The 24,433-nt window shown below is 40.9% G+C and overlaps 1 protein-coding gene across 1 annotated transcript in view; it reads right to left on the bottom strand.

The window, feature by feature from the left end:
* INO80D (INO80 complex subunit D) overlaps positions 1–24,433 on the bottom strand; it is a 57,152-nt gene that overhangs the window by 22,641 nt on the left and 10,078 nt on the right. Inside the window, exons 2-7 of the mRNA XM_070731989.1 lie at positions 18,804–18,899; positions 18,472–18,718; positions 7,972–8,711; positions 7,236–7,344; positions 943–1,167; positions 462–565 (exon numbers count right to left, since the gene is read on the bottom strand). Coding sequence (XP_070588090.1) covers positions 462–565; positions 943–1,167; positions 7,236–7,344; positions 7,972–8,711; positions 18,472–18,689 — 1,396 coding nt within the window. The 5' untranslated portion in view covers positions 18,690–18,718; positions 18,804–18,899. The remainder of the gene's footprint in view (positions 1–461; positions 566–942; positions 1,168–7,235; positions 7,345–7,971; positions 8,712–18,471; positions 18,719–18,803; positions 18,900–24,433) is intronic.

Genomic DNA, 24,433 nt, shown 5'->3' with positions numbered 1-24,433 from the left:
CTTCTAATATTCTATTATTCTTTGGATTTTTGCTGCATTTTAGTATATTTTAAATCACTGAGAGTCCTAAAGATTCAGCAGATAGAAATTTGATATGATACAGTAAATAAAACAATTAGTAGAACTTATCTACTCCTACAGTTAACGTATTCAGCATTTTATCTTTATTTTTTATTTATTTAAAAAAAGCTGAAATTTTAATCAATAACTAGTCATTAAAATCATACGAAATTATGCTATATTCACTATTTTTAAGTATGGAATTGAACGCTTAATTTTACAAGTAGGCCTTCTTGCCTTATAAATCAATTATGACGACCTACTTTTTTAGAAGCCAATCTGCAGTACAACAAAATACAAATACTGTATCTAGTGCTATTTACTGAAAACAAAAACAGACCAAAATTCATTCCTTTTACACCCACACTAATAAATAAACAGAGGAATAATGAAAAGGATACGTTGAAAACAATGTTTAGTGAATGGAAGAGCCTTGTTAGTGCATGGTTCACCCTTTGTAGTTCCACCGCATGGTGATGTATCCCTCTGCTTCACTTGGCTTGAGCTGAAACACACACACACACACAGAGAAATGTTTATTAACCGAGTCTTATCAAAAATCTTAAAATTTAATTATTGTTCATGTCTATTTTCACATTACAGAAGTATTTTATCCATCCTGCAAAACATTCACAAGCAGGAGAAGGTGTCAGTATTTATTTATGGTTAGTAGGAATTACAGAGGAATTATTGAGTCTGTCATCTGCACCTCTATGACTATCTGGTTCAGTTCTCCAACCCAACAAGACAGACACAGACTTCAGAGGTCAATCAGAACTGCAGAAAAAACAATTCCTGCCAACCTTTTCCAAGTTCCATTAAAACACTATTTTGCATTTCCTAAGAATTAGGTTGCTGCAGTTGTACGGGGAAGTCCCTCACCTGGTCCGAGGACATGAAGCTCTACGGAGTTCTCGAATCAGCTGCCCAGCATATTCCGGTTCTCTGCTTGCTGCCCGCAGCAATGCTTTCCGGAATGTATGTTGGCATTTCCTTTGTTGAGATTCTGCCCGCTCCAGGCGGCAGAGGTGCTTGTATTTCTGCTGAAAGTAAGTGCAAAGTTGGGAAATGCGGGTTCTCCTGCCACTGGCATAATCATCATCAAGCCTATAAGATTGGAGAAAGGGGGAAAGCTGATAAAAATAACCTGCATCTTGTTCCAGGTAGGGCAGCAAAGGTTGTATTAGCTGCAACCGTACAAAAGCCCTCTGGTCATGCCACCACCTGCTTTTTGAGCAGAAGAGCCCACATTTGCGAGCCCAGTCTTTCTGCAGTAGTACCACTCCACCAAAAGTCAAAGATGAATCAATAGCCACCTCATCTTGTTCAAGCTGCGTTCTAGCTAATTTTTCCCCATCCAGTGAAGCCTGGAGTGGAGATTTTATCTGCACATTGATGGAATAAATGACTTCTCCAAGTGGTTCCATGTAGATATTAAGCAGGATAATTAAAAGGATTGAACATTGAGGCACTCTGTAATGAACTGCATATGGGTCTAACATTCATCCCTGCAACCACCTTTTGAGCCTACCTACTTTGGTAAGAGGCAAATCATTACAATATGATGTCCCCTCCTCCCAACTCCCAATAGCTAGCCTGAAGGTCAACATTATTGCAAACTGCTAAAAGAACTAGAAGGCCTTTCTCTGTCAAATCTCACAGGTCAGTTTTTAAAAGTCATTTATCTCCCACACTGACCTCCATGATTGTAAACAATCTGTATCCCCTATAAAGTGCAATTGCAACCCCATGATCTTCTCAATAATCTTCCTCACAAAGCTACGAATTGAAGCTATGAATGAACCATTGTCCTTCTAAGGGATTAATTTCCTTTTCCCTCAGAAGATCATTGACTATAACATAGACCCAATCCCCATCCCTTTCTTAGTCATTTTTATTAGCCATATAGAACAGAGGTCCAACACAGGTTTCCTGCCTAAGCAGGGGGTTGGACTAGAAGACCTCCAAGGTCCCTTCCAACTCTGTTTTGTTGTTGTTGTTGTTGTTGTTATGATTATTATTTCTATTATTTCTATTAATTAATTAATTTGATTGATTGATTGATTGATTGATTGATTGATTGATTTTTTTATGCTGCCCTTCTCCTTATAGTCAGGGTGGCTTAAAACATGTTAGCAATAGCACTTTTTAACAGAGCCAGCATATTGCTCTCATTTTACCCACTTCGGAAAGATGGAAGGCTGAGTCAACCTTGAGCCGGTAATGAGATTTGAACTGCTGACCTGCAGACCTAGCAGTCAGCTTTAGTGGCCTGCAGTACTGCACTCTACACACTGCGCCACCTCGGCTCATTTTATTATTGTTGTTGCTGTTGTTGCTATTATTATTATTGTTATTATTATTATTATCATTATTATCACTATTATTATTGTGGTTGAGCTAAGACTGCAGAGGTTCTGTTCACTTTTGGGGGAACTACAGGCACAAAACCCTCCAACGTAACAGCAGATGAGATCATTTCTGTATTTTGTTAAAATCTGTCCATCTGACTTTCAGCTTGGAGTAAATGTGAGGAATATTAGCAATGAAATATTCAGCCATATGATCACGCTGATTAGATATCCCAATCCATCCTTTCCCAAAAGGATTAGAGAGACTTTTCCAGGTGCAAGAAGGATACAGGGCCTCTGTTCATTATATTTCGCCACTTTTAACCCTATTTGCATCTAATCAATTTGGCTTCTTGTTTTTTAGCAGTGACTCTTACCATCTCTTTACCCACATCATTTTCCACTCAGTGGGACAACTCAACGAACCAAAGGAACAGCAAAGGATCAATGGATAGCAAGAGATCAATCAATGGTAATTCTGTTCCGTCCTTCTATGTTCTAAAAATCAACGTGTTCAACAGTTTTACATGGAAATTATCCAAAGAAATTGATCCACTATTCCTATTGGAAATCTGCTGTCTGGAGGGACCATTTTTATAAGTCTCTCTTCCCTGGAGAAGTTGGCAGCTCTAGTTAGCCCCATTTTCATGAGGCAGTGAAGGAGAAACCCCATTGCAGTGGGTTATCAAAAAGGTCCCTCAGAATCAAATTACTGTACAATGGATCTGAAGTAAATATCAAATTCAAAATGTACCCAGCTGTTTGGGCAAGGCAGCAAGGATCTGAAATAAATCTATGTTAGTTATGATAGCCATGAATTCCTAAGATCCCCTAGGGCAGTGTTTTTCAACCAGTGTGCCGTGGCACACTAGTGTGCCGCGAGACATGGTCAGGTGTGCCGCGAAGCTCAGAGAGAAAGAAAGCAAGAGAGAGAGAAAAAATAGAAAGAAAGCAAGAGAGAGAAAGAAAGCAAGAGAGAAAAAGAGCGAGTGAGCGAGAAAGAGAACAAGAGAGAGAAAGAAAGCAGAGAGGGAAAGAGAACAAGAGAAAGAAAGCAAGAGAGAGAGCAAGAGAGAGAAAGAAAGCAAGAGAGAGAGCAAGAGAGAGAAAGAAAGCAAGAGAGAGAGCAAGAGAGAGAAAGAAAGCAAGAGAGAAAAAGAGCGAGTGAGCGAGAAAGAGAACAAGAGAGAGAAAGAAAGCAGAGAGAGAAAGAGAACAAGAGAAAGAAAGCAAGAGAGAGAGCAAGAGAGAGAAAGAAAGCAAGAGAGAGAACAAGAGAGAGAAAGAAAGCAGAGAGAGAAAGAGAACAAAAGAAAGAAAGCAAGAGAGAGAGCAAGAGAGAGAAAGAAAGCAAGAGAGGGAGGGAAGGAGAGAGAAAGACATAGAGGGAGGGAAGGAGGGAGAGAAAGAGAGCAAAAAAGAGAGGAAAGAAGGAAGAGAAAGAAAGAGGGATGGAGAGAGAGAAAGGAAGAGGAAGGAAGGGAGAGAGAGAGAATTTTTTTGTCCAAACTTTTTTTACCCCCCCCCCCCCCCGCTCAATGTGCCCCAGGGTTTCGTAAATGTAAAAAATGTGCCGCGGCTCAAAAAAGGTTGAAAATCACTGCCCTAGGGAATGAAGACTGAAATCATGCAGTACTAATACTCTGGCTGAATATGCACACTCTATAATAAAATCCAGCTACTTGGTTAGCATGCTGCCATACAGCTATGAGCATAATTCGATTGCAGCATTCCCATAATCCCCTAAATCATGAGCAAGACCTGAAATCCAGCCATTTAGGAACAGCATTTACAGCAGTTGGCATCTCTGAGTAGACAATTGCCATTTTACCTTTCCTGTCCCAGGGTCAGGAGCCTGATGAAAAACGTGAAATTTGGCCGGACCAATCTCATGAAGTGAATGTCCAGTTAAGTCCATGCTCTTGTTCACAATTAAATAATATAAATGGCAATGCACTACAGTATATTATTTTTAGAAGTTCCTATCTTGTAAGTGAGGTGGCAATCAGTGAGACTTTCTAATATTCTATTTATGAAATCTGTTCTCCTAAAAGGATCAACTGGTACTTTTATTAAAACTCTTTCAGCTTTTATCATCTGAAAAATGTATTATTATTAATTATTTATTTATTTATTTACTTACTTACTTACTTACTTACTTATTTATTAGATTTGTATGCCGCCCCTCTACGTAGACTCGGGGCGGCTAACAACAGTAAAAAGACAATATAAACAAATCTAATATTAAAAGTAACGTAAAAAACCCCACTTTAAGAAACCAATCATACATACAGACATACCATGCATAAATTTTATAAGCCTAGGGGAAGGGAATATCTCAATTCCCCCATGCCTGACGACAGAGGTGGGTTTTAAGGAGCTTACGAAAGGCAAGCAGGGTGGGGGCAGCTCTGATATCTGGGGGGAGTTGGTTCCAGAGGGTCAGGGCCGCCACAGAGAAGGCTCTCCCACTGGGTCCCGCCAAACAACATTGTTTAGTCGATGGAACCCGGAGAAGGCCAACTCTGTGGGACCTAATTGGTTGCTGGGATTCGTGCGGCAGAAGACAGTCCCGGAGATATTCTGGTCCGATGCCATGAAAGGCTTTATAGGTCATAACCAACACTTTGAACTGTGACCGGAAACCGATCGGCAACCAATGCAGACTGCGGAGTGTTGGTGTGACATGGGCATATTTAGGAAGGCCCATGATAGCTCTCGCAGCTGCATTCCCAGCGACCAGTTAGGTCCCACAGAGTGGATCTTCTCCGGGTCCCGTCAACTAAAGAATGTTGCTTGGCGGGACCCAGGGGAAGAGCCTTCTCTGTGGCGGCCCCGGCCCTCTGGAACCAACTCCCCCCAGAGATTAGAATTGCCCCCACCCTCCTTGCCTTTCGTAAGCTGCTTAAAATCCACCTCTGCCGTCAGGCGTGGGGGAATTGAGACCCTCTTCCCCCTAGGCCTTTACAATTCTATGCATGGTATGTATGTATGTATGTATGTTTGGTTTTTTATATTAATGGGTTTTTAATTGTTTCTAACATCAGACTACTATTGTACACTGCTTTATTGTTGCTGTTAGCCGCCCCGAGTCTCCGGAGAGGGGCGGCATACAAATCCAATAAATAAATAAATAAATTCTGCGCGATCTGAAGTTTCCGAACACTTTTCAAAGTAGCCCCATGTAGAGAGTGTTACAGTAGTCGAGCCTCGAGGTGATGAGGGCATGAGTGACTGTGAGCAGTGAGTCCCGGTCCAAATAGGGCCGCAACTGGTGCACCAGGCGAACCTGGGCAAACGCCCCCCTCGCCACAGCTGAAAGATGTTTCTCTAATGTGAGCTGTGGATCGAGGACGCCCAAGTTGCGGACCCTCTCTGAGGGGGTTAATGATTCCCCCCCCCCCAGGGTAATGGAAGGACAGGTGGAGTTGTCGTTGGGAGGCAAAACCCACAGTCAATCCGTCTTAGTTTGAGTCTGTTGACACCCATCCAGACCCCAACAGCCTCCAAACACTGGCACATCACTTCCACTGCTTCACTGACTGGACAAGGGATGGAGATGTAAAGCTGGGTATCATCTGCATATTGATGATACCTCACCCATGCCCTTGGATGATCTCACCCAGCGGTTTCATATAGATATTAAATAGTAGGGGGGAGAGGACTGACCCCTGAGGTACCCCATAAGGGAGCGACCTAGAGGTTGACCTCTGACCCCCCACTAACACCGACTGCGACCTACCGGAGAGGTAGGAGGAGAACCACTGGAGAACAGTGCCTCCCACTCCCAACCCCTCCAGCCGGCGCAGAAGGATACCATGGTCGATGGTATCGAAAGCCACTGAGAGGTCGAGAAGCACCAGGACAGAGGATAAACCCCTGTCCCGGGCCCGCCAGAGATCATCCATCAGAGCGACCAAAGCAGTTTCCGGGTCTGAATCCTGACTGTTGAGGGCCTAGATAATCGGCTTCTTCCAAGGACCGCTGGAGCGCCACCACCTTGTCAACAACCTTCCCCATAAAGGGAAGGTTGGAGACTGGGCAATAGTTATTGAGAATGGCTGGGTCCAGGGAAGGCTTTTTGAGGGGGCGCACAAGTGCCTCCTTGTAGGGATCCGGAAAGGACCCCCTCCCCAAAGAAGCGTTGACAATCTCCTGGACCCAGCTCCGTGTCACCTCCCTGCTGGCTGAAACCAGCCAGGAGGGACACGGATCCAGTAAGCAGGTGGCGGAACTCACAGCTCCAACGGCCTTGTCCACTTCATCAGGTGTCACCAGATCAAACTCTTCCCAGACAGATGGACAAGTACGGGCCCCAGTCACCTTGACTGACTCATTGTCAGTTGACTCAGTTTTCCAATTGGAAATTGCCTTGAGGACCTGTATACTGCACAAGTAAAAAAAAGAAGGCTGTTAAAATATTTATGGACTCCTCGCATCCTGGACATATATTGTTTCAACTCCTACCCTCCTTCTGCATGCACCAAAGCAAAAAATTGCCAAAATCTCTCTCTTGCGTGCATCTCCTCGCGAGAAAACCATGCTGGGATGCATGCGCGTGCATGCCAGAGACCCAAAGCTGTGCACACAGCCCCATTTTTACCACCAGTGCGGCATCCTTATCCTTACCGGTAGGAACCCGATACTGCTTCTATACTTATATTAATATTGTTTCCTGATTGCTTATTTGAATCCTATGACAATCATTAAGTTTTGTACTTCATGAGTCTTGACAAATGTATCTTTTCTTTTATGTACACCAATTGCTTGTGTGTCCAACTGTCTTTTATTTTGTATTATTTTTGCCCTTCTTCATGTACTCACTCATTCCTTTCATATCTGAGGGCTTCCCGGATAGACCATGCAACTTGGTATGGAGAGGTTTGATCTAATTCTTCCAGTTCTTCTCCGCTATCTTCAGACCAGTCCAACCCTGAAAAGAGAGAAAGAAAATGAGCTTCTTCAGCCACATTCAAGTGCCCCTGAATTTCTTTTTCCAATAGTAAACAGTAATGAGCACCCTGTATATTCTGAGGAAGCATACCGAGACATTCCTTTATGGATTACCTTATTCCAGTGATGTCGGAACTTTTTTGGCCACCATCACCAGAGCGCCAGAAACCAAAGATCAGTTGAATGGCGCACACATGCCTGGTTTCGGGGCTATTTTCAGGCTATTTTCCAAGCCATTTATGGCCAGAAAACCAGCACAAAACCAACCTAAGAATGGCCAGAAAATGGCCCCAAAATGCCCCCCAAAAGGCCAGTTTGTTTTTTGGCTACTTTTGGCCATTTTCCGGTATTACAGCACCCACTAAGACCAGCTGGCTGGCACACATGTGCATGCTGGAAACCAAAAGAGCAGCTGGCAATGCCACACGTGCTCACAGAGAAGGCTCTGCATGCCACCTCTGGCGCGCAATCTACAGGTTCGCCATCACGGCCTTATTGTTTCCAATAAACAAATGAAAAGACCCAATGATCCTCCAATTAGTCTGCTCACATACAATTACCAATCTGTTTACACCCAACAAAAATGCAGATATACTTCTGTACTTACCTAAATGTGGAAAGAGATCAGCATCCAGCTGGTGTTTTTGAGTGCACAGTTTCACCAGTCTCTGTAACCGGCTCCTACAGAATGAGTATGGGGAGAAGGCTGTGGCTTTCATTAGGATCCTGTCAGCCCTGGGTGGGTCTGGGGCATGAACCTTAGTAGGGTGCAAGAGAGGCAGAGGTCTTTTGTTGGCCGACTGCCTGGCTTGTGCTATAGCGTGTGTGGTGGGTGCCACTCCCTGCATTGGTAGGCTGGTATTCTGAGGTTGAGGTGACTTGCAGACTAAGCCCTGTGGGAGCACTGCTGGCTTTAAAGACGTTGGTATGGGTGAGAGCTGGGCATGTTGCTGTGGTTGCAAAGGCTGCTGCTGCAAAGGTGCAGGAACGGGGCTAAAGTGCTCTTGGCGAACTTTCAGAATCTCAGTTTCTTTCTGGCGTTGACGGTTTTGGGCTAATTTGCTCTGCAACTTTTTCTTCACAGCTGTCCCTTTCTTGAGCTCTTCATCTTCCTCATTGAAAGCAAAGGGGTCTTCCAAGTAGTGGAGAGGAAGTCGGGCTCCTGGTGGAGAGAGAGACATCCCATCCAGGCCATTGGGCATCTTCAAAGCCAATGGAGGAACTGTCAGGCTGAAGGCTATTGAATCCATCTGGTGCCGAACTTTTACCTCTTCTGTTGGATCATTCTTTTTCTTCCTCTCCTTTTTCGGTAAAAAGCCAAGAACTTGTAGGTGGCTGTTGCAATACCTTTGAAAATCAAAAGCAAAAAAATATGGCATTTTTCTCACAATATTTATACCTGAATAGAATCAGGAAGAAAGAGCTAATTATCAACACTTTGTCAGTCAAGGCAAAACTGAGGGGGGGGAAATCTATTTATATTCTTGAGAAGACTCAGTGGAGGACATATAAATTGTCATGCTCAACTCTTCAAAAATGGAAGCAAAACTTGAATTACAGTAAACATTTTATGGGAACAGTTCTCATATACAGAGCTCTGAACATCTGAAGTTATAACTTGTATATTTAAATGGTGACTATTTGTAAGGGAGGATGGGACTGATTATTTAAGCATAACAGAAATCTTTCAAGACAATCTTTTTCATATCCTAATAAAAATAGCTGTGTTAGAATTAACACATTGTGGAAACTTAATTCTCTAACACTTCAGGCTTATGCTTGAAATGAAGAAAAGTGTAAAAATTGTCTAATTTAATAGCTTGTCACAGAAAAAATGTTTAACAGAAAAGTCTATCATTTTAACTTTACCAATTCCAAGAGAAAACTGTGCAATACAATATACTGATGTCTGATAAAGTAGGAGCAAGTTCAGCTTAGTCCCTTACTCACAATGAAATTTACCAGGTATACAGTGGTACCTCTACTTAATACAGTGGTACCTCTACTTAAGAATGCCTCTACTTAAGAACTTTTCTATATAAGAACCGGGTGTTTTTTGCCTCTTCTTAAGAACCATTTTCTACTTAAGAACTCGAGCCCAGAAAAGTTTCCCAGGAAATTTGAGAGCAGCACGAAGGCCCAGCCAGTTTCCTGGCATTCCCCCTTTAATCCTGGCCATCTCAGACTTTTCTGGGCTGCCAGAGAGGCCTTTCAGTGGTGCTTAAGGAGGCTTTGGCAGTCCAGAGCAAACAAAGCATTTTCCTTTTTCTGGGCGCTTGGACAGGGAATAAAACCTCTGCCAGCGCCTAGAGAAAAGAAGCGCTCTAGACAGCTGAGGAGTCACCACAGCTAAGGAAAGGCACCGGCTACAAAGCGAGCGAGCTAGAGGAGAGGGGAGCCCTTCAGCATGGGAAGGAAGAGGCAGCAGGTAGCAGCAGCAGCAGCCAGTGTATGGGTGGCAGTGTATGGGAGGCAGCGTCGCGCTCCTCACCGCCTCAGAGTCCCTCTTTTTTTTTTAAAGCCTTAAAGTTTTGGATTTTTTTGATTCCCCTCATCTCACCTTATTCCTTCGGAAGCGACTGTCCTCCTCCTCTTCTTTCTCCTCCTCCTCCCACCCAAATTCCAAGCTTTTATTTCTTTCCTAATGGGTTTGCATGCATTATTTGCTTTTACATTGATTCCTATGGGAAAAATTGCTTCTTCTTAAGAAAGTTTCTACTTAAGAACCTGGTCACGGAACGAATTAAGTTATTAAGTAGAGGTACCACTGTACTTCTCATTTTTATAAATTAAATATCCTCACAGGATTGTTGCGATGATATGGATATAGAAGAACTGAAAAAATTATGTAAGATGTCTTCAATTCCTTAGATGGTGAGATGCCAGAGTACTAGATTCCCATCTTTTTCAGTTTTCAGCCATGATTTTAAAACCCTGTCCTCAAGAGGCCTATTACCAGGTATTCTATGAATGAATAAACAGCTACTTGCAGCACTGTTAGTCAGTCAGTCAGTAAGTCGGTCCGTCCAATCAAGTAGGAAGTATAAAGCCTAACATATTTTTTGTACTCATTGAAAGTTTCTTTTTACAGTATTCTGCAACTCATGTCTCAAGACACTATAACTACAGATAGCCTCTCTCACACACACACAAACACCCTCACCCTCATCCCACATTCTGTAATTTTTGGTTGGACTTTGTCTTGCAAGGTTTAATTTTAGAAGTAGACTCAATGATTCTTCAACTACATTTTGGCCATTATAACACCAACCACAGAATTATGATTTCCCTGTGCTTCCTAGTTTTCAAACACTATAATGAAAATTCAACTTATAGCCTGGAACATGTAAGTTAAGACTTCTTGGAGGAAAAATGCTTTACATTTGAACATGCTGTCCTTTGAAACAGCATATTTTTATTAGGATATATTCTTGGATAGCCAAATGGCAAAGATGGCCAGGAACCTCATTTTCCAAATAAAATAGCTGGAATAAGATTTACTGGAGGCTCATTCATTCATGTTAAAATTATTCCAGTTATATGATTGTAATTCATTTTACACATAGTTTAAAAACATCAGCAAGTTCCAAAGCAGCTCATACAAAATGTTATTGGAATCTTTCTCTGATAACTTGAACTATATTATTTATGTTGTGAGTGCTCCTCATCCAACTCTGATAATGATAGATTCTAAGGAGGATGAGTGGTGTTGCCAGCTGATGCAAAGAATGAGAGTGAGGGAGAAGTAGACCTGGATGAACCTGAAGGACCACCGGAGGTGCCAGATATGCTTATTTAGAGGAGGAAGGGGAAGATCTGGAACCTTTATTAGATGTTTACTTTAGAGGATTAAGAAAAATACAAGAACACTTGTATGGAAAAAGGAAGTAGTCTGTAGTTTGTTAACTCTAGGGAATTGTTGACCACTTCCTATAGGTATTTAAGTGTGGAGTATGGGTAATTCGGGGTGGAGTTACAATGTTTTGCAATAGAATCGGATGATGATTGAGGTCTCAACCAGGTTACGCTAGACAACTGTTATTTTCCTCCTAAAATCCTTTGAGAAAAAGTGCCCTGTCTGCTTAGATGCTGGAAAGCTGTAACAGTAAATCTGTGAAAATGGAGACTCCTTATCTCATGAAGGAATATGAACAGCTTTGATCTTTGGCAGCAGCCTAGCCACGGAACTGTTATATCTTACCCTCACTAATAAATTACCCTCACTAAGAAACTGCCAAGATTATCTCACATGTATGACTTTAGCTTGTAAAAATAAGACTTTATATATAAAAAGACTGATTTGAAATATCAATGTGTGGATTTCTCCTTTGTTTTCAAGCTGCATAGGCTAGGGATAGAACAATTTCCAATAATTATTAATTTGCTTCTATAACTAATAAAACATGCTGTTTTTGCTTCATTAATTAATTCATTAGATTTATAGGCTACCCATTTTAATTATGTGATTCTGGGTGGCCAGCAAAGTTTAAAACAAGATAAAATGTTATAACAAACTACAGTGGTCCCTCGATCATCGCGAGGGTTCCGTTCCAGGACCCCTCGCGATGATCGATTTGTCGCGAAGTAGCGGTGCGGAAGTAAAAACACCATCTGCGCATGCGCAGATGGTGTTTTTATTTCCACCGCAGCAGCGAGGAGCCGAAGATTGGGGTTCCCCGCCGCCTCGCTGCTGCTGCTTGTCCGCGCGCGTGCCACCCCCCCCCCCCCCCGCGCTGTTGCTGGGGCCGCTTCTCAGCTGAGAAGCGGCCCTGGGGTTTCCCCGCGCGTGTGCCGCCCACCCGCCCACGCCGTTGCTCGCGCCTTACCGGGGCAAGAGGGGGAAGACCCAGGGAAGCCTCTGCCCGGCGGGGAAACTCCACCATCTACGCATGCGTGGAAGGGCACGCATGCGCAGATGGTGGAGTTTACTTCCGGGTTGAAAACTCGCGATATAGCGTTTCGCGAAGATCGAGATCGCGAAACTCGAGGGACCACTGTAATACCATATTTTGGGAGTATAAGACGCACCATTTTCCTCCCTAAAAGAGGCTGATAATTTGGATACCTCTTACACTCTGAATGTAGCTTTTTGTTCAGCCATAACTAGCTGCTAACGATCTTCCCAACTCTTACCTTGCAGATCTCAAAATAAAAATAGTGAAGTGGTGGATAGATTCCTTTTTTAGGATTAACTACCAGTAGTCCAGAGAGCCTGGGTGGTGCATTAGTTAGAGTGCAGTACTGCAAGCTACTTCTGCTGATCACCAGTTGCCAGCAGTTTGGCAAATTGAATCTCACCAGGCTCAAGGTTGACTCAGCCTTCCATCCTTCCAAGGTCGATAAAATAATGACCCAGATTGTTGGGGGCAATATGCTTACTCTCTGTAAACCGCTTAGAGAGGGCTGTAAAGCATCGTGAAGCGGTATACTATATGTCTAAATGCTATAATGCTATATTCTATTGTATAATAGCACTTGGTGCTATCCTCTAGGATCTTTGGTGCTATCCTCTAGGATCTTTGAAAGATATAATTCAATGATTCTGAGATCTCATCTGCCAATTCCTTCAGAACTTTGGGATGTAATTCATCTAGTCCTGGCAATTTGAACTTGTCTAGGGTAGACAGGGGTTCCCTTACCATTTTCTTCCCTATTCTTACTTGTGTTACTGATATGTTTTCTGTGATATTGCTTTTGATAGGTTGGACTGTTTTTTCCCTTTTGTGTAAGGACAGATGCAAAAAATGAGTTAAGTAGCTCTGCTTTCTCCTTTTTACTTGTCACCTTCTTGCCACTTTCTCCCTGCAATAAACTAATAGTTTCCTTGACTTTTTTCTTGTTTTTATTATGTTGGAAAAAGCTTTTCTGCTACTTTTTACTTTTGTCACAAGCCTTTGTTTATTGTGAGCCTTGGCTAGCTTCACTTCATCTTTACAGGCTCAGGCTATTTGCTGGTATTCTGCCTTAGTTATTTCCCCTTCTTTCCACTTTTTATACTTGTCCTTTTTGTCTTTCAACTTCTCACAGAGTTCTTTATGCAGTCATGCTGGTTTCTTTTGGGACCTATTATTTTTCTTCTTCATTAATATTGTGCTAGAATGGGCTTTTATAATTTCACTTTTCAAAATTTCCCAAGCTGTTTTTCCCTTGAGGATTCTCATCCATTGAATCCTTCTCAAGCTCTAAGTTTATTGAAATTAGCTCTCTTAAAGTTCAAGACTCTAGTTTGAATTTGTTCTACTGCTTGTGTTGTGTTCATAATGTTGAATTCCAATATTGCATCTCTTGCCCCCAAAGATTCTGTAGCTTCAACAGCTTCTATCGTTTCATCTCTGTTAGTGAGAATTAAGTCCAATATGGCTGATCTTCTTGTTCGCTTCAATACTTTTTGTGTAACAACGTTGTCTGCTACGTTTGTTAGGAACCTGTTCGATCTTCCACTTGGTGCAGAGTTTGTATCCTAGTTGATGTCAAGGTAATTAACCCTCCTCCCCCCATTATTATGATGTGCTTCCTACATATCTTAGTTAGCTGACTAGCAAAAACTTCATCTACTTCCTCTGTTTAGTTAGGTGGCCTATAGTATAGACCTATAGCAATGTCATTTCCCCCATCCTCTTTAATATTGACCCAAATGCATTCAGGTATTTTTCATTATTGTTGTGCTCTATTTCTGTAGAGATGTAGTTATTTTTATTATTATTATTATTATTTATTTATTTATTTATTTATTTATTTATTTATTTATTTTTATTTGTTTTTTGGATTTGTATGCCGCCCCTCTTCGCAGACTCAGGGCAGCTAGCAACAGTGGTAAAACAACAGGAAAAAGCCATTTAATAAAAACAACTAAAAAAACCCTTATTATAAAAAACCAAACATACACACAAACATACCATGCATAACTTGTAGTAGCCTAGTGGGAAAGGATAACTTAACTCCCCCATACCTGGCGACAAAGGTGGGTCTTAAGTAATTTGCGAAAGACAAGGAGGGTGGGGGCCGTTCTAATCTCTGGGGGGAGTTGGTTCCAGAGGGCTGGGGCCGCCACAGAGAAGGCTCTTCCCCTGGGGCCCGCCAAACGACATTGCTTGGTCGACGGGACCCGGAGAAGGCCAACTCTGTGGGACCTTATCGGCCGCTGGGATTCGTGCGGTAGAAGGTGGTTCCGGATGTATTCTGGCCCAATGCCATGTAGGGCTTTAAAGGTCATTACCAACACTTATACTCCGCCTCCTCTTTGTTGTGATTCAGTCTGAGGCTCCTCAGGGAATGGCTGGAACTCTGCCGGCTCCATGCTCAGAGGGGGAGGACGAGGAACATGAGGAGGAGGACCAGGCAGACGGGGAAGAGGAATGTCAGGACGAGGAGGAGGGAAAGCAGCCTGAGACCCCCGGGGGGGAGCTCTCCCCAGCGAGTAGCCTGGAGTCATTAGATGAGAACGCACAAGCCATCATAGATATGAGGCAGAGACGGGCAGCACAAAGAAGGGGCCAATTAGCCAGGTATTTCCATCCCTAATAGGCAACAGCTGGGTTTGGGTGTGGTTCTCCTCAGCAAGGTTGAAAAGGCAGGCCCGCCCTTCCTGTATTGTGGAGAGTTATCTTTTGGGAGTCCTGTGACCTTGCTTCGATCCTTGGCGTCCCTGATTCTGGCTTGTGGCCTAGAAGGCTGAAAACTTGGGGGAGGCGTGGGTTTTATTATCTACAGTGGTGTGTGTGTGCCAGCAAGAAGCCTGTTGTATTGTCTGGCCGTCGTGACTCTTCTGTGAAGCTTCATAGCATTCCAGTTTGTAAGAACAGTTTTTGTTATCTGTGTTTGTTTTCAAAGATATAAAATGACTTTGCTTTTTACCAGCGTGTCTGGCTACTCTTTTTAGTTGGTGTTGGCATCTGGGGGAACCCAGACAGAACACTCTTTTATTTGGTTTATTTCTTTTAAACAATTTAAATCCCTCTAGTTGTATATTCCATTTGTCAGTCTCATCTCACCAAGTTTCCGTATTGACAACTATATCATATTTTCCCTCATTTACTTGAATTCCTAATTCACCCTGTTTATTCCTCATACTCTGTGCTTTGGTGTATAGACATTTAAGTCCATTTTGATTGACCTTGTGTTTACCTGACCTTTACATGACCTGTTTTGTGCCTGACTGCCCCTACTTTCTTGCCACCCATTTGATTGGTGCAATTGATATGTCACTCACTATAAAATGTTTGGCTTTGCTTGACAGCAGGGCTGATAAACCTACATACACACATAGCTATGTTGCATGCACTGTTAGCCATATTAATTTTAGATTGCTGGAGACAGAAATGTTCTGTATCAATTAAATCACTCTCCCCACTGTTCAGTTTAAATGTTTATCCAGGAAATCTGTGAATTTAATACCAAGTAGCTCAGTCCCTTTCTTTGATGAATGCAAACCTTTTGTAACCTTTCATTGGAGCAGCTGCAGACATCATGACTAATGAAATCAAAGCCTTCCCTTTTACACCACTCCTTTAGCCACACATTAAACTCTGCTATATGTTGGCCTGAAAAGATAAGCCTACAACCTATTCTACTAGGTTCATACTCCAAGCTCTGGAAGTCATTCTGCACACAAAGTACAGGTAATTTGCTGCAAGATGTATAATAGCATCAACATCACAGTCCTCACTGCTTTTTTACTGTTTTAAGAATATACTTGGGATAGACTGATAACCAAGTTAAAGCACTTGATTTTAACTTCTTTACCCCTCTTTTTACTTTTATCCTTTTAGAAACACCTTATTAAGACTTGCAAGCCAAAAAAAACCCCTCAGCAAAATACAAGAACTTAAGAGAGGATCAGAACAGTTGCACTATCCATTTTAAGATTTAACCCCATTATGGTGAACTTATGGCACCCGTGCCAGAGGTGGCAAGCAGAGGCTTCTCTGTGGGCATGCATGCTGTCGCCAGCTGCTCTTCTGGTTTCCTGATAGTTAGTCTTTGTGGGCGTCGGAGCACTGGAAAACAGCCTGAAAATGGCCCCACACAGGCCTGTTTTTGTGCTGTTTTCAGTCTGAAAGGGGGTGGGAAAACGGCCAGAAAAATAGCCTGAAAATTTTGGAAAATATGCATATTATATTTCATATTATTAATACTTAAATGTGAATATTAAATGTTAATTTACGGGACCGTCTTCTGCCTCACATGTCCCAGTGACCGGTTAGATTGCACAGAGTCGGCTTCCTCCAGGTCAAGGTCCGTGGCCAAACAAAGCAGACTGGCCGGTCCGCAGGGAAGAGCTTTCACTGTTGTGGCTCCGGTCCTCTGGAACCAGCTCCTCCAGAGATTCATACTGCCCCCACTCTCCTCGCCTTCCGAAAGGCGTCAAAAAACAGATTAATGCCAGCAGGCCTGGGGACCATGAGCAATAGTTCTGCTCTGGCCATTAGCATGAATGGGGGGTGATTGATGGTTTTTATATTGGGTTTTATCTATTGTTTCTAATGTTTTTTCTAATGTTTTAATTGTATTCTATTTTTACTCTGTCTTTTTACTCTTGTAAGCTGCCCTGGGTCCGCGAGGAGAAGGGCAGTCTATAAATCTAATAAATAATAATAATAATAATAATAATAATAATAATAATAATAATAATAGTATACTTAGCCACTTGAAAGGAGAACTAGCAACTAACAGGCCACTAGATAAGCAAATAACTTTTAAAACAGGAAAAATGAATGGTTCAGAAAAATATGACAGAAGCAAATATGGTCCAAGAGGCCATATACTGTAGGTACTCTATTATAGCACATTGTATTTATACTCATAAAATCATAGGGAACTTGCCTATTCAGAAAAAGGCTGCAAAAGTAAAATACTAGGTTACAGCCTCCCAGCATTTAAAATTTCCTAACAAGCCTTTATGGTATCTAGAGGTTTATTGGAAATAAAAATATGATTTATATTGATGGTGCTTTAGGCTGTAGCATGCCTGCTTCTTAATTTTCCTTTCTGCAGTTTTTTAGGCACAGTAGGTTGTGTACATGGGTATTCAGCTTTCATGGAAATAAACTAGATTTCATGGTTGCATGCATACATTCAAAAATATTGCCACATTTGGGGACCCCTTTAAATATAGCACTTTTTATATGTTTTTTCCTCTTTCTTATTGACAACCTATCACCAAGTTTTATGTTTTTCTCTATTTTTGTTATTAAAAAGCAGAGAAATTCATATTTTAAAAGGTTGTCTGTTTAGTGAGAAGACTTTTCTGATGACCCATTGTCTAATTTTGTGATATTCATCTATTTTCCCAACAGATTCCCCTTATTGTACTCCTCTGGCTAAAATGGAAGCTGTTATAATCAGCTTTTAGAGCAAGCTTTGAAGTGGCTTCAACTGGGCCAATATTTGGTCTGGCACTTGGAAGGAAGGACACCTTTGGGGTTTTTTCCCTATGTTTTGTAGATTATTATAAGTTACCTATAGAGTCCCTTTGTGAGATAGGTGGTCATATATGTTCTGTAAGTAAATAAATACAGTGGTACCTCTACTTAAGAATGCCTCTACTTAAGAACTTTTCTAGATAAGAACCAGGTGTTCAAGATTTTTTTGTCTCTTCTTAAGAACCATTTTCTACTTAAGAACCCGAACCCAGAAAAATTTCCCAGGAAATTTGAGAGCAGCACAAAGGCCCGGCACATGGGAGGCACATGCTCCTCCTCGCCACCTCCAAGTCCCTCTTTTTTTAAAAAAAAGCCTTAAAGCTTTGGATTTTTTTGATTCCCCTCACTTCACTTTCTTCGACAATGACTGTCCTCCTCCTCTACCTCCTCCTCCTCCTCCCACCCAAATTCCGAGCTTTTATTTCTTTCCTAATGGGTTTGCATGCATTATTTGCTTTTACATTGATTCCTATGGGAAAAATTCCTTCTACTTACAAACCTTTCTATTTAAGAACCTGGTCACGGAACGAATTAAGTTCTTAAGTAGAGGTACTACTGTACATTCATCAATTACACAAGTGACCTCTCATTAATATCACTGATCATTCACAGATTTATGTAGCTTCCATTTTTATTATCTTGTTGATACAAAACTAAAACTTCTTAGTTTTGCTGCTGTGACTTACCTACGGTCCTCAGATTTAGGGATGGGGTTGGTGCAGCGTTGGCTATTGTACTTCGCCACATATTCACATTGCTTGAAAGGGGCGGTCTTATCCTCCAGAACATGCCTGATACAGAAGGCGTAGCCATTTAATCGCCTCTGCTTACACAGTTTGGGGCTGTAGGAGCACAACGGCTTATTGTCAACCTCAGAAAAGTGTATATGTTTGCCTTCATACATCACGTGACTCTTTTTCTTGTGAACATCAGCTGAAAGAAAATGGCAACAAAAATGTTAAAATGTAAAAGGAAAAGCTGCTGACAAATATTGATCTATATGGACATCAGGACTTACCTAATTTTAAATCTTCTGTACCATATTAACATTAGCAGAAATCCTCAGAGATGCTACTATCTTGGAATGGTGATGAGTCAAGATGAAATAGATTGTCTAGGGGGGGAAAATCACAGGAAAAATATTAAATAATACATTTGAGCGAGCTACACTGCTTATGGCATAAAACCTAACTGTATTCAGATACTTGCCAAAATGTTTTGGTCCCTAACTCCCAAGATGCAACTAGCCTTCACATAATATTTATCTAAATATTTACATGCAAAATATATTGCAGATAACATGAACTTCCCAAGGTCAGCTTGTTCCACTGAATTCCTCCATGTGCAAATGTATTTGGGTCCTTATTTCCATCTATAACACAACTTTCAGATTCTTTGAACTTCAGCCTTTTAACCACAGATCCACAACTTAAAGATTAAGTCATATGCAAATTAGTGTACAGTGTATAGATTTACAGAAATGTTTCTTTAAATAATAACTACTTTCATTGGATGATAAATGGAACAAGGTGCAATGCCTCAACTGCATCATTAAGTATCTCTTCTTAGCTCTAAATGATTTTCATGTCCTCCATCGGGGATCAATATAAGGTATGTATTTCTGCCTGAAATCAAGTATAAAATGCCCAACTAAATTTACTAGTGAATTTTGAAACAAGGGACAGAGGTTAATCATATATTTTACCTCTAAAGGGTTTGCTTTAAAGAAAAGTGTGCAGCTAGTTTTTGAAGCCATGCTACATGCTCTTGAACTGCCTAAGTTGTTCCAAGTTTAAAGTGTTTGCTAACAAGCATATTTGTTCAGTACTTTAAACCAGCACCTTTGATTTATTAAACAATAACATCAATAAACATGTGTTAGTATATATCAGCTATTTGTTCATCTGAGCAGATAAATAAACCAGACATAGACATAGTTTGGTGAGATGTACAATGTACCCACATTCAAGATGATGGTTTATTGTGCTTAAAATAACAAGCATCACAAGCTAACTAATTCCAGTTTAAACCTAAAATGCAATTCTGATTTGAGTACATAAGGAATATATTTTGGTTCAAATATCAAATTAAACAATCTATGCACAACTTGCTTACCCAGTCATGTAAGCAAAGGGGGGGGGGGATAGGAGAAACAAAAGGAAAACTAATGTTTAAATAAACAGGACTTTTTGCCTAAAACATTTAAAGAACATTAGAAGCATTCTACCACTATGTTTTGATGTACTGACTGTTAGCCAGAAAGTCATTAGCATGGAACAACTGCATATCATATTACATCATGATGATCCTTCACTGTTATACTACCAACATTTTGCAGATAGCAATCTGAAAAATTTACAGTAAGTAATAGAAATATGTACAGGATTTGAATGAATTCTAAGTTGACAAAGCAAACAAATATAGAACCATCTTTCTTCAAAGTGAGACAAGGCTTTATATACCCCTATTACTAAATTCAAAATTGCCAGAAAAGCAAAGATAGGGAAAGGAACTGAACAAATGGCAGGGGGTGGATAAAAAAAATGGAAACACCTTGAAAAATCATCAAAATATCTTTTAATATGGTGTTGGTCCACCTTTTGCGGCAAATACAGCCTCAATTCTCCACAGTATTGATTCATACAAATTCTGAATTGTTGGCAAAGGAATTTTTGCCCATTCTTCCATAATCTCAAATTGAATATGATCCACCATGTACCAGTATCAATTTTGCATTGTCCATTTTATCGCATCCTTCCAACCCAAGACGATTACCGCCTGAGCGCTTTCTATCACTGCTTGTTTTATTTCTCTGAATTCTCTCATCACATTGCTTTTAACTACTGTATTTTTCAGTGTATAAGATGCACCGATGTAAAAGACGCACCTAGATTTTAGAGGAGGAAAACAGGGAAAAATGTATTCTGAACCAAATGCTGTAGTATTATATTGTTTAATAAAATACCAGTGTAACAGAATACTTTTAAAAACTGTGTACACTTTTTAAAAACATGTACACTTTTTACAAACTTCAAACTTGACAGCTTCAAGACTTGTGGACTTCAACTGCCAGAATTCCTCCTTCAGTCATGCTAGCACAGAAATGGCAGCTGAAGTCCACAAGCCTTAAACTTGCCAGGTTTGAAGACCCTTGCACCCCTAACCCCTAACTCAGGGGTCTTCAAATTTGACAGCTTCAAGACTTGTGGACTTCAACTCCCAGAATTCCTCCTTCAGTCACAAGCCTTAAACATGCCAGGTTTGAAGACCCTTGCACTCCTACCTCAGGGGTCTGCCCTCCTGGTGCCCTAGGAGCTACAGGCTACTTCCCTGTGCAGGATTTGATATAAGGATGCCGCCGAAGGACAAACAGCTAGCGGATGGATCAGTCCAGCCTTCATCCTTCCAACATGGGAAGGATGGGAGGCTGCTGCTTTCACCGTGGCCGCTGCTTCTAATGGAGGCTGAGGCAAATGGGCAGTGCTGCGTACTCATCAGATCAGCTTCATCCTTCCTCCTCAGCCGCCCGGGTTTCAGTTCCATCTGAAGAGGGGTGGCTGAAGAAGAAGGATGAAGCGGATCTGACTGTTGGGTGGCGGTTAGTGGCGGTGGCAGCAGCCTTCCCCTAGTCTGGTGATACTGGCTTCTCACGCAGTTTGGTAGCGGCAGCCGGCACCAGCCACCAAACCACGTGAAAAGCTACCGCTGGGACTAGGAGAAGGCTGCTGCCGCCAATACTGATCGCCACCCAATATCATTTGGTGTATAAGACGCACTCAGTTCTTTGTGCACTTTTTTGAAGTTAAAAGGTGCGTCTTATACACCGAAAAATATGGTAATACTGCCATTTCCTTGGTAATTATCCGTCGTATATTTAACATCCTTTAATATCCTCTTGCACTTTTTGCCAAAAGTTCTGCACTACCGGGCATTCCCAAAGCATGTGCATAAACACTCCTTTATCTTGACACCCATGCCAACAAGTATTTTTAACATTCTGCTGGAAATATGCAAGTTGAACAGGTGTGTAATACCATTTATGTAATATTTTCCTTCTCATTTCTCTAACCTTGTATTCTTAATTTTCTAATATTCTCCACTATATTTTTCATCTCTTGCACATCTACTTGTATTTCACTCTGCCACCATTTAGTCAATCCTTGGGTCACATACCCATCTGACTGCACTAACATCTTATATATATTACTTGCTTGCGCCTTGGTACCCTTACTTTTTTCTCTTATTATTTTCTCTAACTCTATCTCCTCCCTAAATAGTGCTTCTTTATTCTCCCTTTCATTCAGATATTTATTTGTAGCCATCTTCCATTACTCAACCACCATTCTGTATGATTTCTACTTGGCCTCCCATCCTTCATCCTTAGTTATCCCTCTTCCCTTCAACTCTCCTATAACCTTATTTAAATTTGTTTCATTATCTCTATTTATTACATATAATGATGACAGTTTTGATTTATATAGTCCTATTTTCCCCTGCCTTTATCATCTCATTTTCAGTAACTTATTCCACTTTGTGTTCTCATGACTTTTTAGATACAGGTATGTCATATTTTGTACATAATGACTTGTGGACTAATTTAGCAACTCGATTATATCTAATTTTATATTCAGTTTGCACGATTTTGCTGCACTCACATATTCAGTGTGAAACAGTTTCAACTTTGTTGTTGTAAAGTCGGCAGTTTGGATTGTTAGTAGATTTGTATAGCTTCACTTTCATGGCATTAGTTCTTAAGTAGCAAATATCAAGCCTTCCATTTCTTTCTGGAGGATTCCTCTCTTAAGCCATACCTATGTGAAGTTGGTATTACATTTTCCTTCAATGTTTCTCAAGTGCAGACCCTGCAAAACTTTGGTTTTCCATCCATTTAATCTGACATCCAACTGGCAGATTTTGATTTTGTCAATGTTAATTGTTTTCAAATGCCGGCTGAGGTCTTTTGGCATAGCACCGTGTGCCGATTACCATTGGGACCATCTTTAAAGGTTTATGCCAGAGTCATCATAGTTCAATTATAAGATCCTGATATCTTTATTATTATTATTATTATTATTATTATTATTATTATTATTTTATTCACAAAAATACACAGCAAACAAGATTGATATGCTGGATTTTGTATCACAGTATCACAAGTCGAACACTTCCCAAGGCTCTAGGACTATGTGATGTATTTTCGTATGATGCACGCAGATCCAAGTATGGTAGCTTTTTGCAACTGACAGAGCGTGATATTGTCAATGTTTATTGTTTTCAAATTCTGGCTGAGTTCTTTTGGCACAGCACCCAGTTGTTATAATTCGATTTTAAGATCATATCGGCTACGGTAAGGTTTTTTTGTTCTTTATATCATCATCATCATCATCATCACCATTATGATGATGTTTAGACTGGATTTGGCATTTTTATCTACCTATTAAGTCTTTTCCAAGGGATAGGGGTAAAAAGATCTGGATGTTTCGTAGTGTTTCTTTTTCTTGTTACCTTAGCTATTTCAGCCCTTTGTTCCAAGTTTACACTAAATCTTTCTTATGTATATTCTTCATTCATAGTGGAATAATTTTTACTAAGATTTTCTTTAGTTAATTCTCCAATCTTATTTTTAAATTAAATAAATCCCCAATCTTTCATTTTTTAAAATTTATTTCCAATCCTATTTCCATTCCAATTCGGCCTACTAAACATGCACATTTATTTATCTTCATAGTTCCTCTAGTAGTTTATGTTATATCCTATATAGAACTGAAAGACTGAGACTGTAACCGTTTATGCCCAGGTAAGTCCCACATCCATATTATATGCCCAGGAGGAGCTATTACACTTGCATAGCTCTGAGGGTTGTTTTGCAGAAAAGGGAGCAATTGGGCTAGCATGGCTCCTTGATGATACTGGCCTTAGTGATGCAAGAAAGAAAGGAGAGAAACAACACTGCTCTTCTGATGTGATGAAGTCATGGATACAGAAGAGGGATTTATTTCACATTACTACAATTCTCTTGGGAAATTAGCAACAATCTTATACTGAGCATTGTGAATAAAGGCATCAGTGTAACTTAGCACTTATTTTCTTATTGGTGGAGAGATTATTCTAAGTTTTGTAAACTATTAGGGATTGGTAGAGAACAGGCAGGGTGTTGAATGAAATATTTTTATGGGGACAGCAGCTCCTAGCCCAAGTTGGCTCTTGGGACTGCAAAATTAACAAACAAAAATCTTCAACGGAGAGAACCAAGAATGTTGCACAAGTAAGAAGGTACCTTCAGTTTGTTTAATATGAGCAGAGAAAGCAAAACTGGTATAAGCACAGAATATGAGAAATTTCCCAAGCCTCTTACCCATAAGCAGCAGAACCTTGGGTAGACCCTATGGAGGACATGAGTTGTAAGAGTAGGAGTGTAAGCATGAGGATCCAAGACAATGCTTCCCAACAGCACCCTTTATTAATCATTTAATAATCAGACTCTACCTGAGAAAAAACAGTCCTTTAGTCAGATGGATCTCTCGGAAAGTTGTTCTGTAGTGCCATTTTACAACACCTTCAACAGAGTTTTTGGAAGAGTTGGTAAACAAAGAGGCAACATATTCTTTCAATATACTACACTGCCAAGATGCCATTTGGATTCTGCTA

The sequence above is a fragment of the Erythrolamprus reginae genome, chromosome 1 (assembly GCF_031021105.1).
Source record: "Erythrolamprus reginae isolate rEryReg1 chromosome 1, rEryReg1.hap1, whole genome shotgun sequence".
Classification (NCBI taxonomy): Eukaryota; Metazoa; Chordata; class Lepidosauria; order Squamata; family Dipsadidae; genus Erythrolamprus; species Erythrolamprus reginae.
The sequence above is the reverse complement of the archived record's forward strand: the minus strand, read 5'-3'. Positions and strand labels throughout refer to the sequence as shown.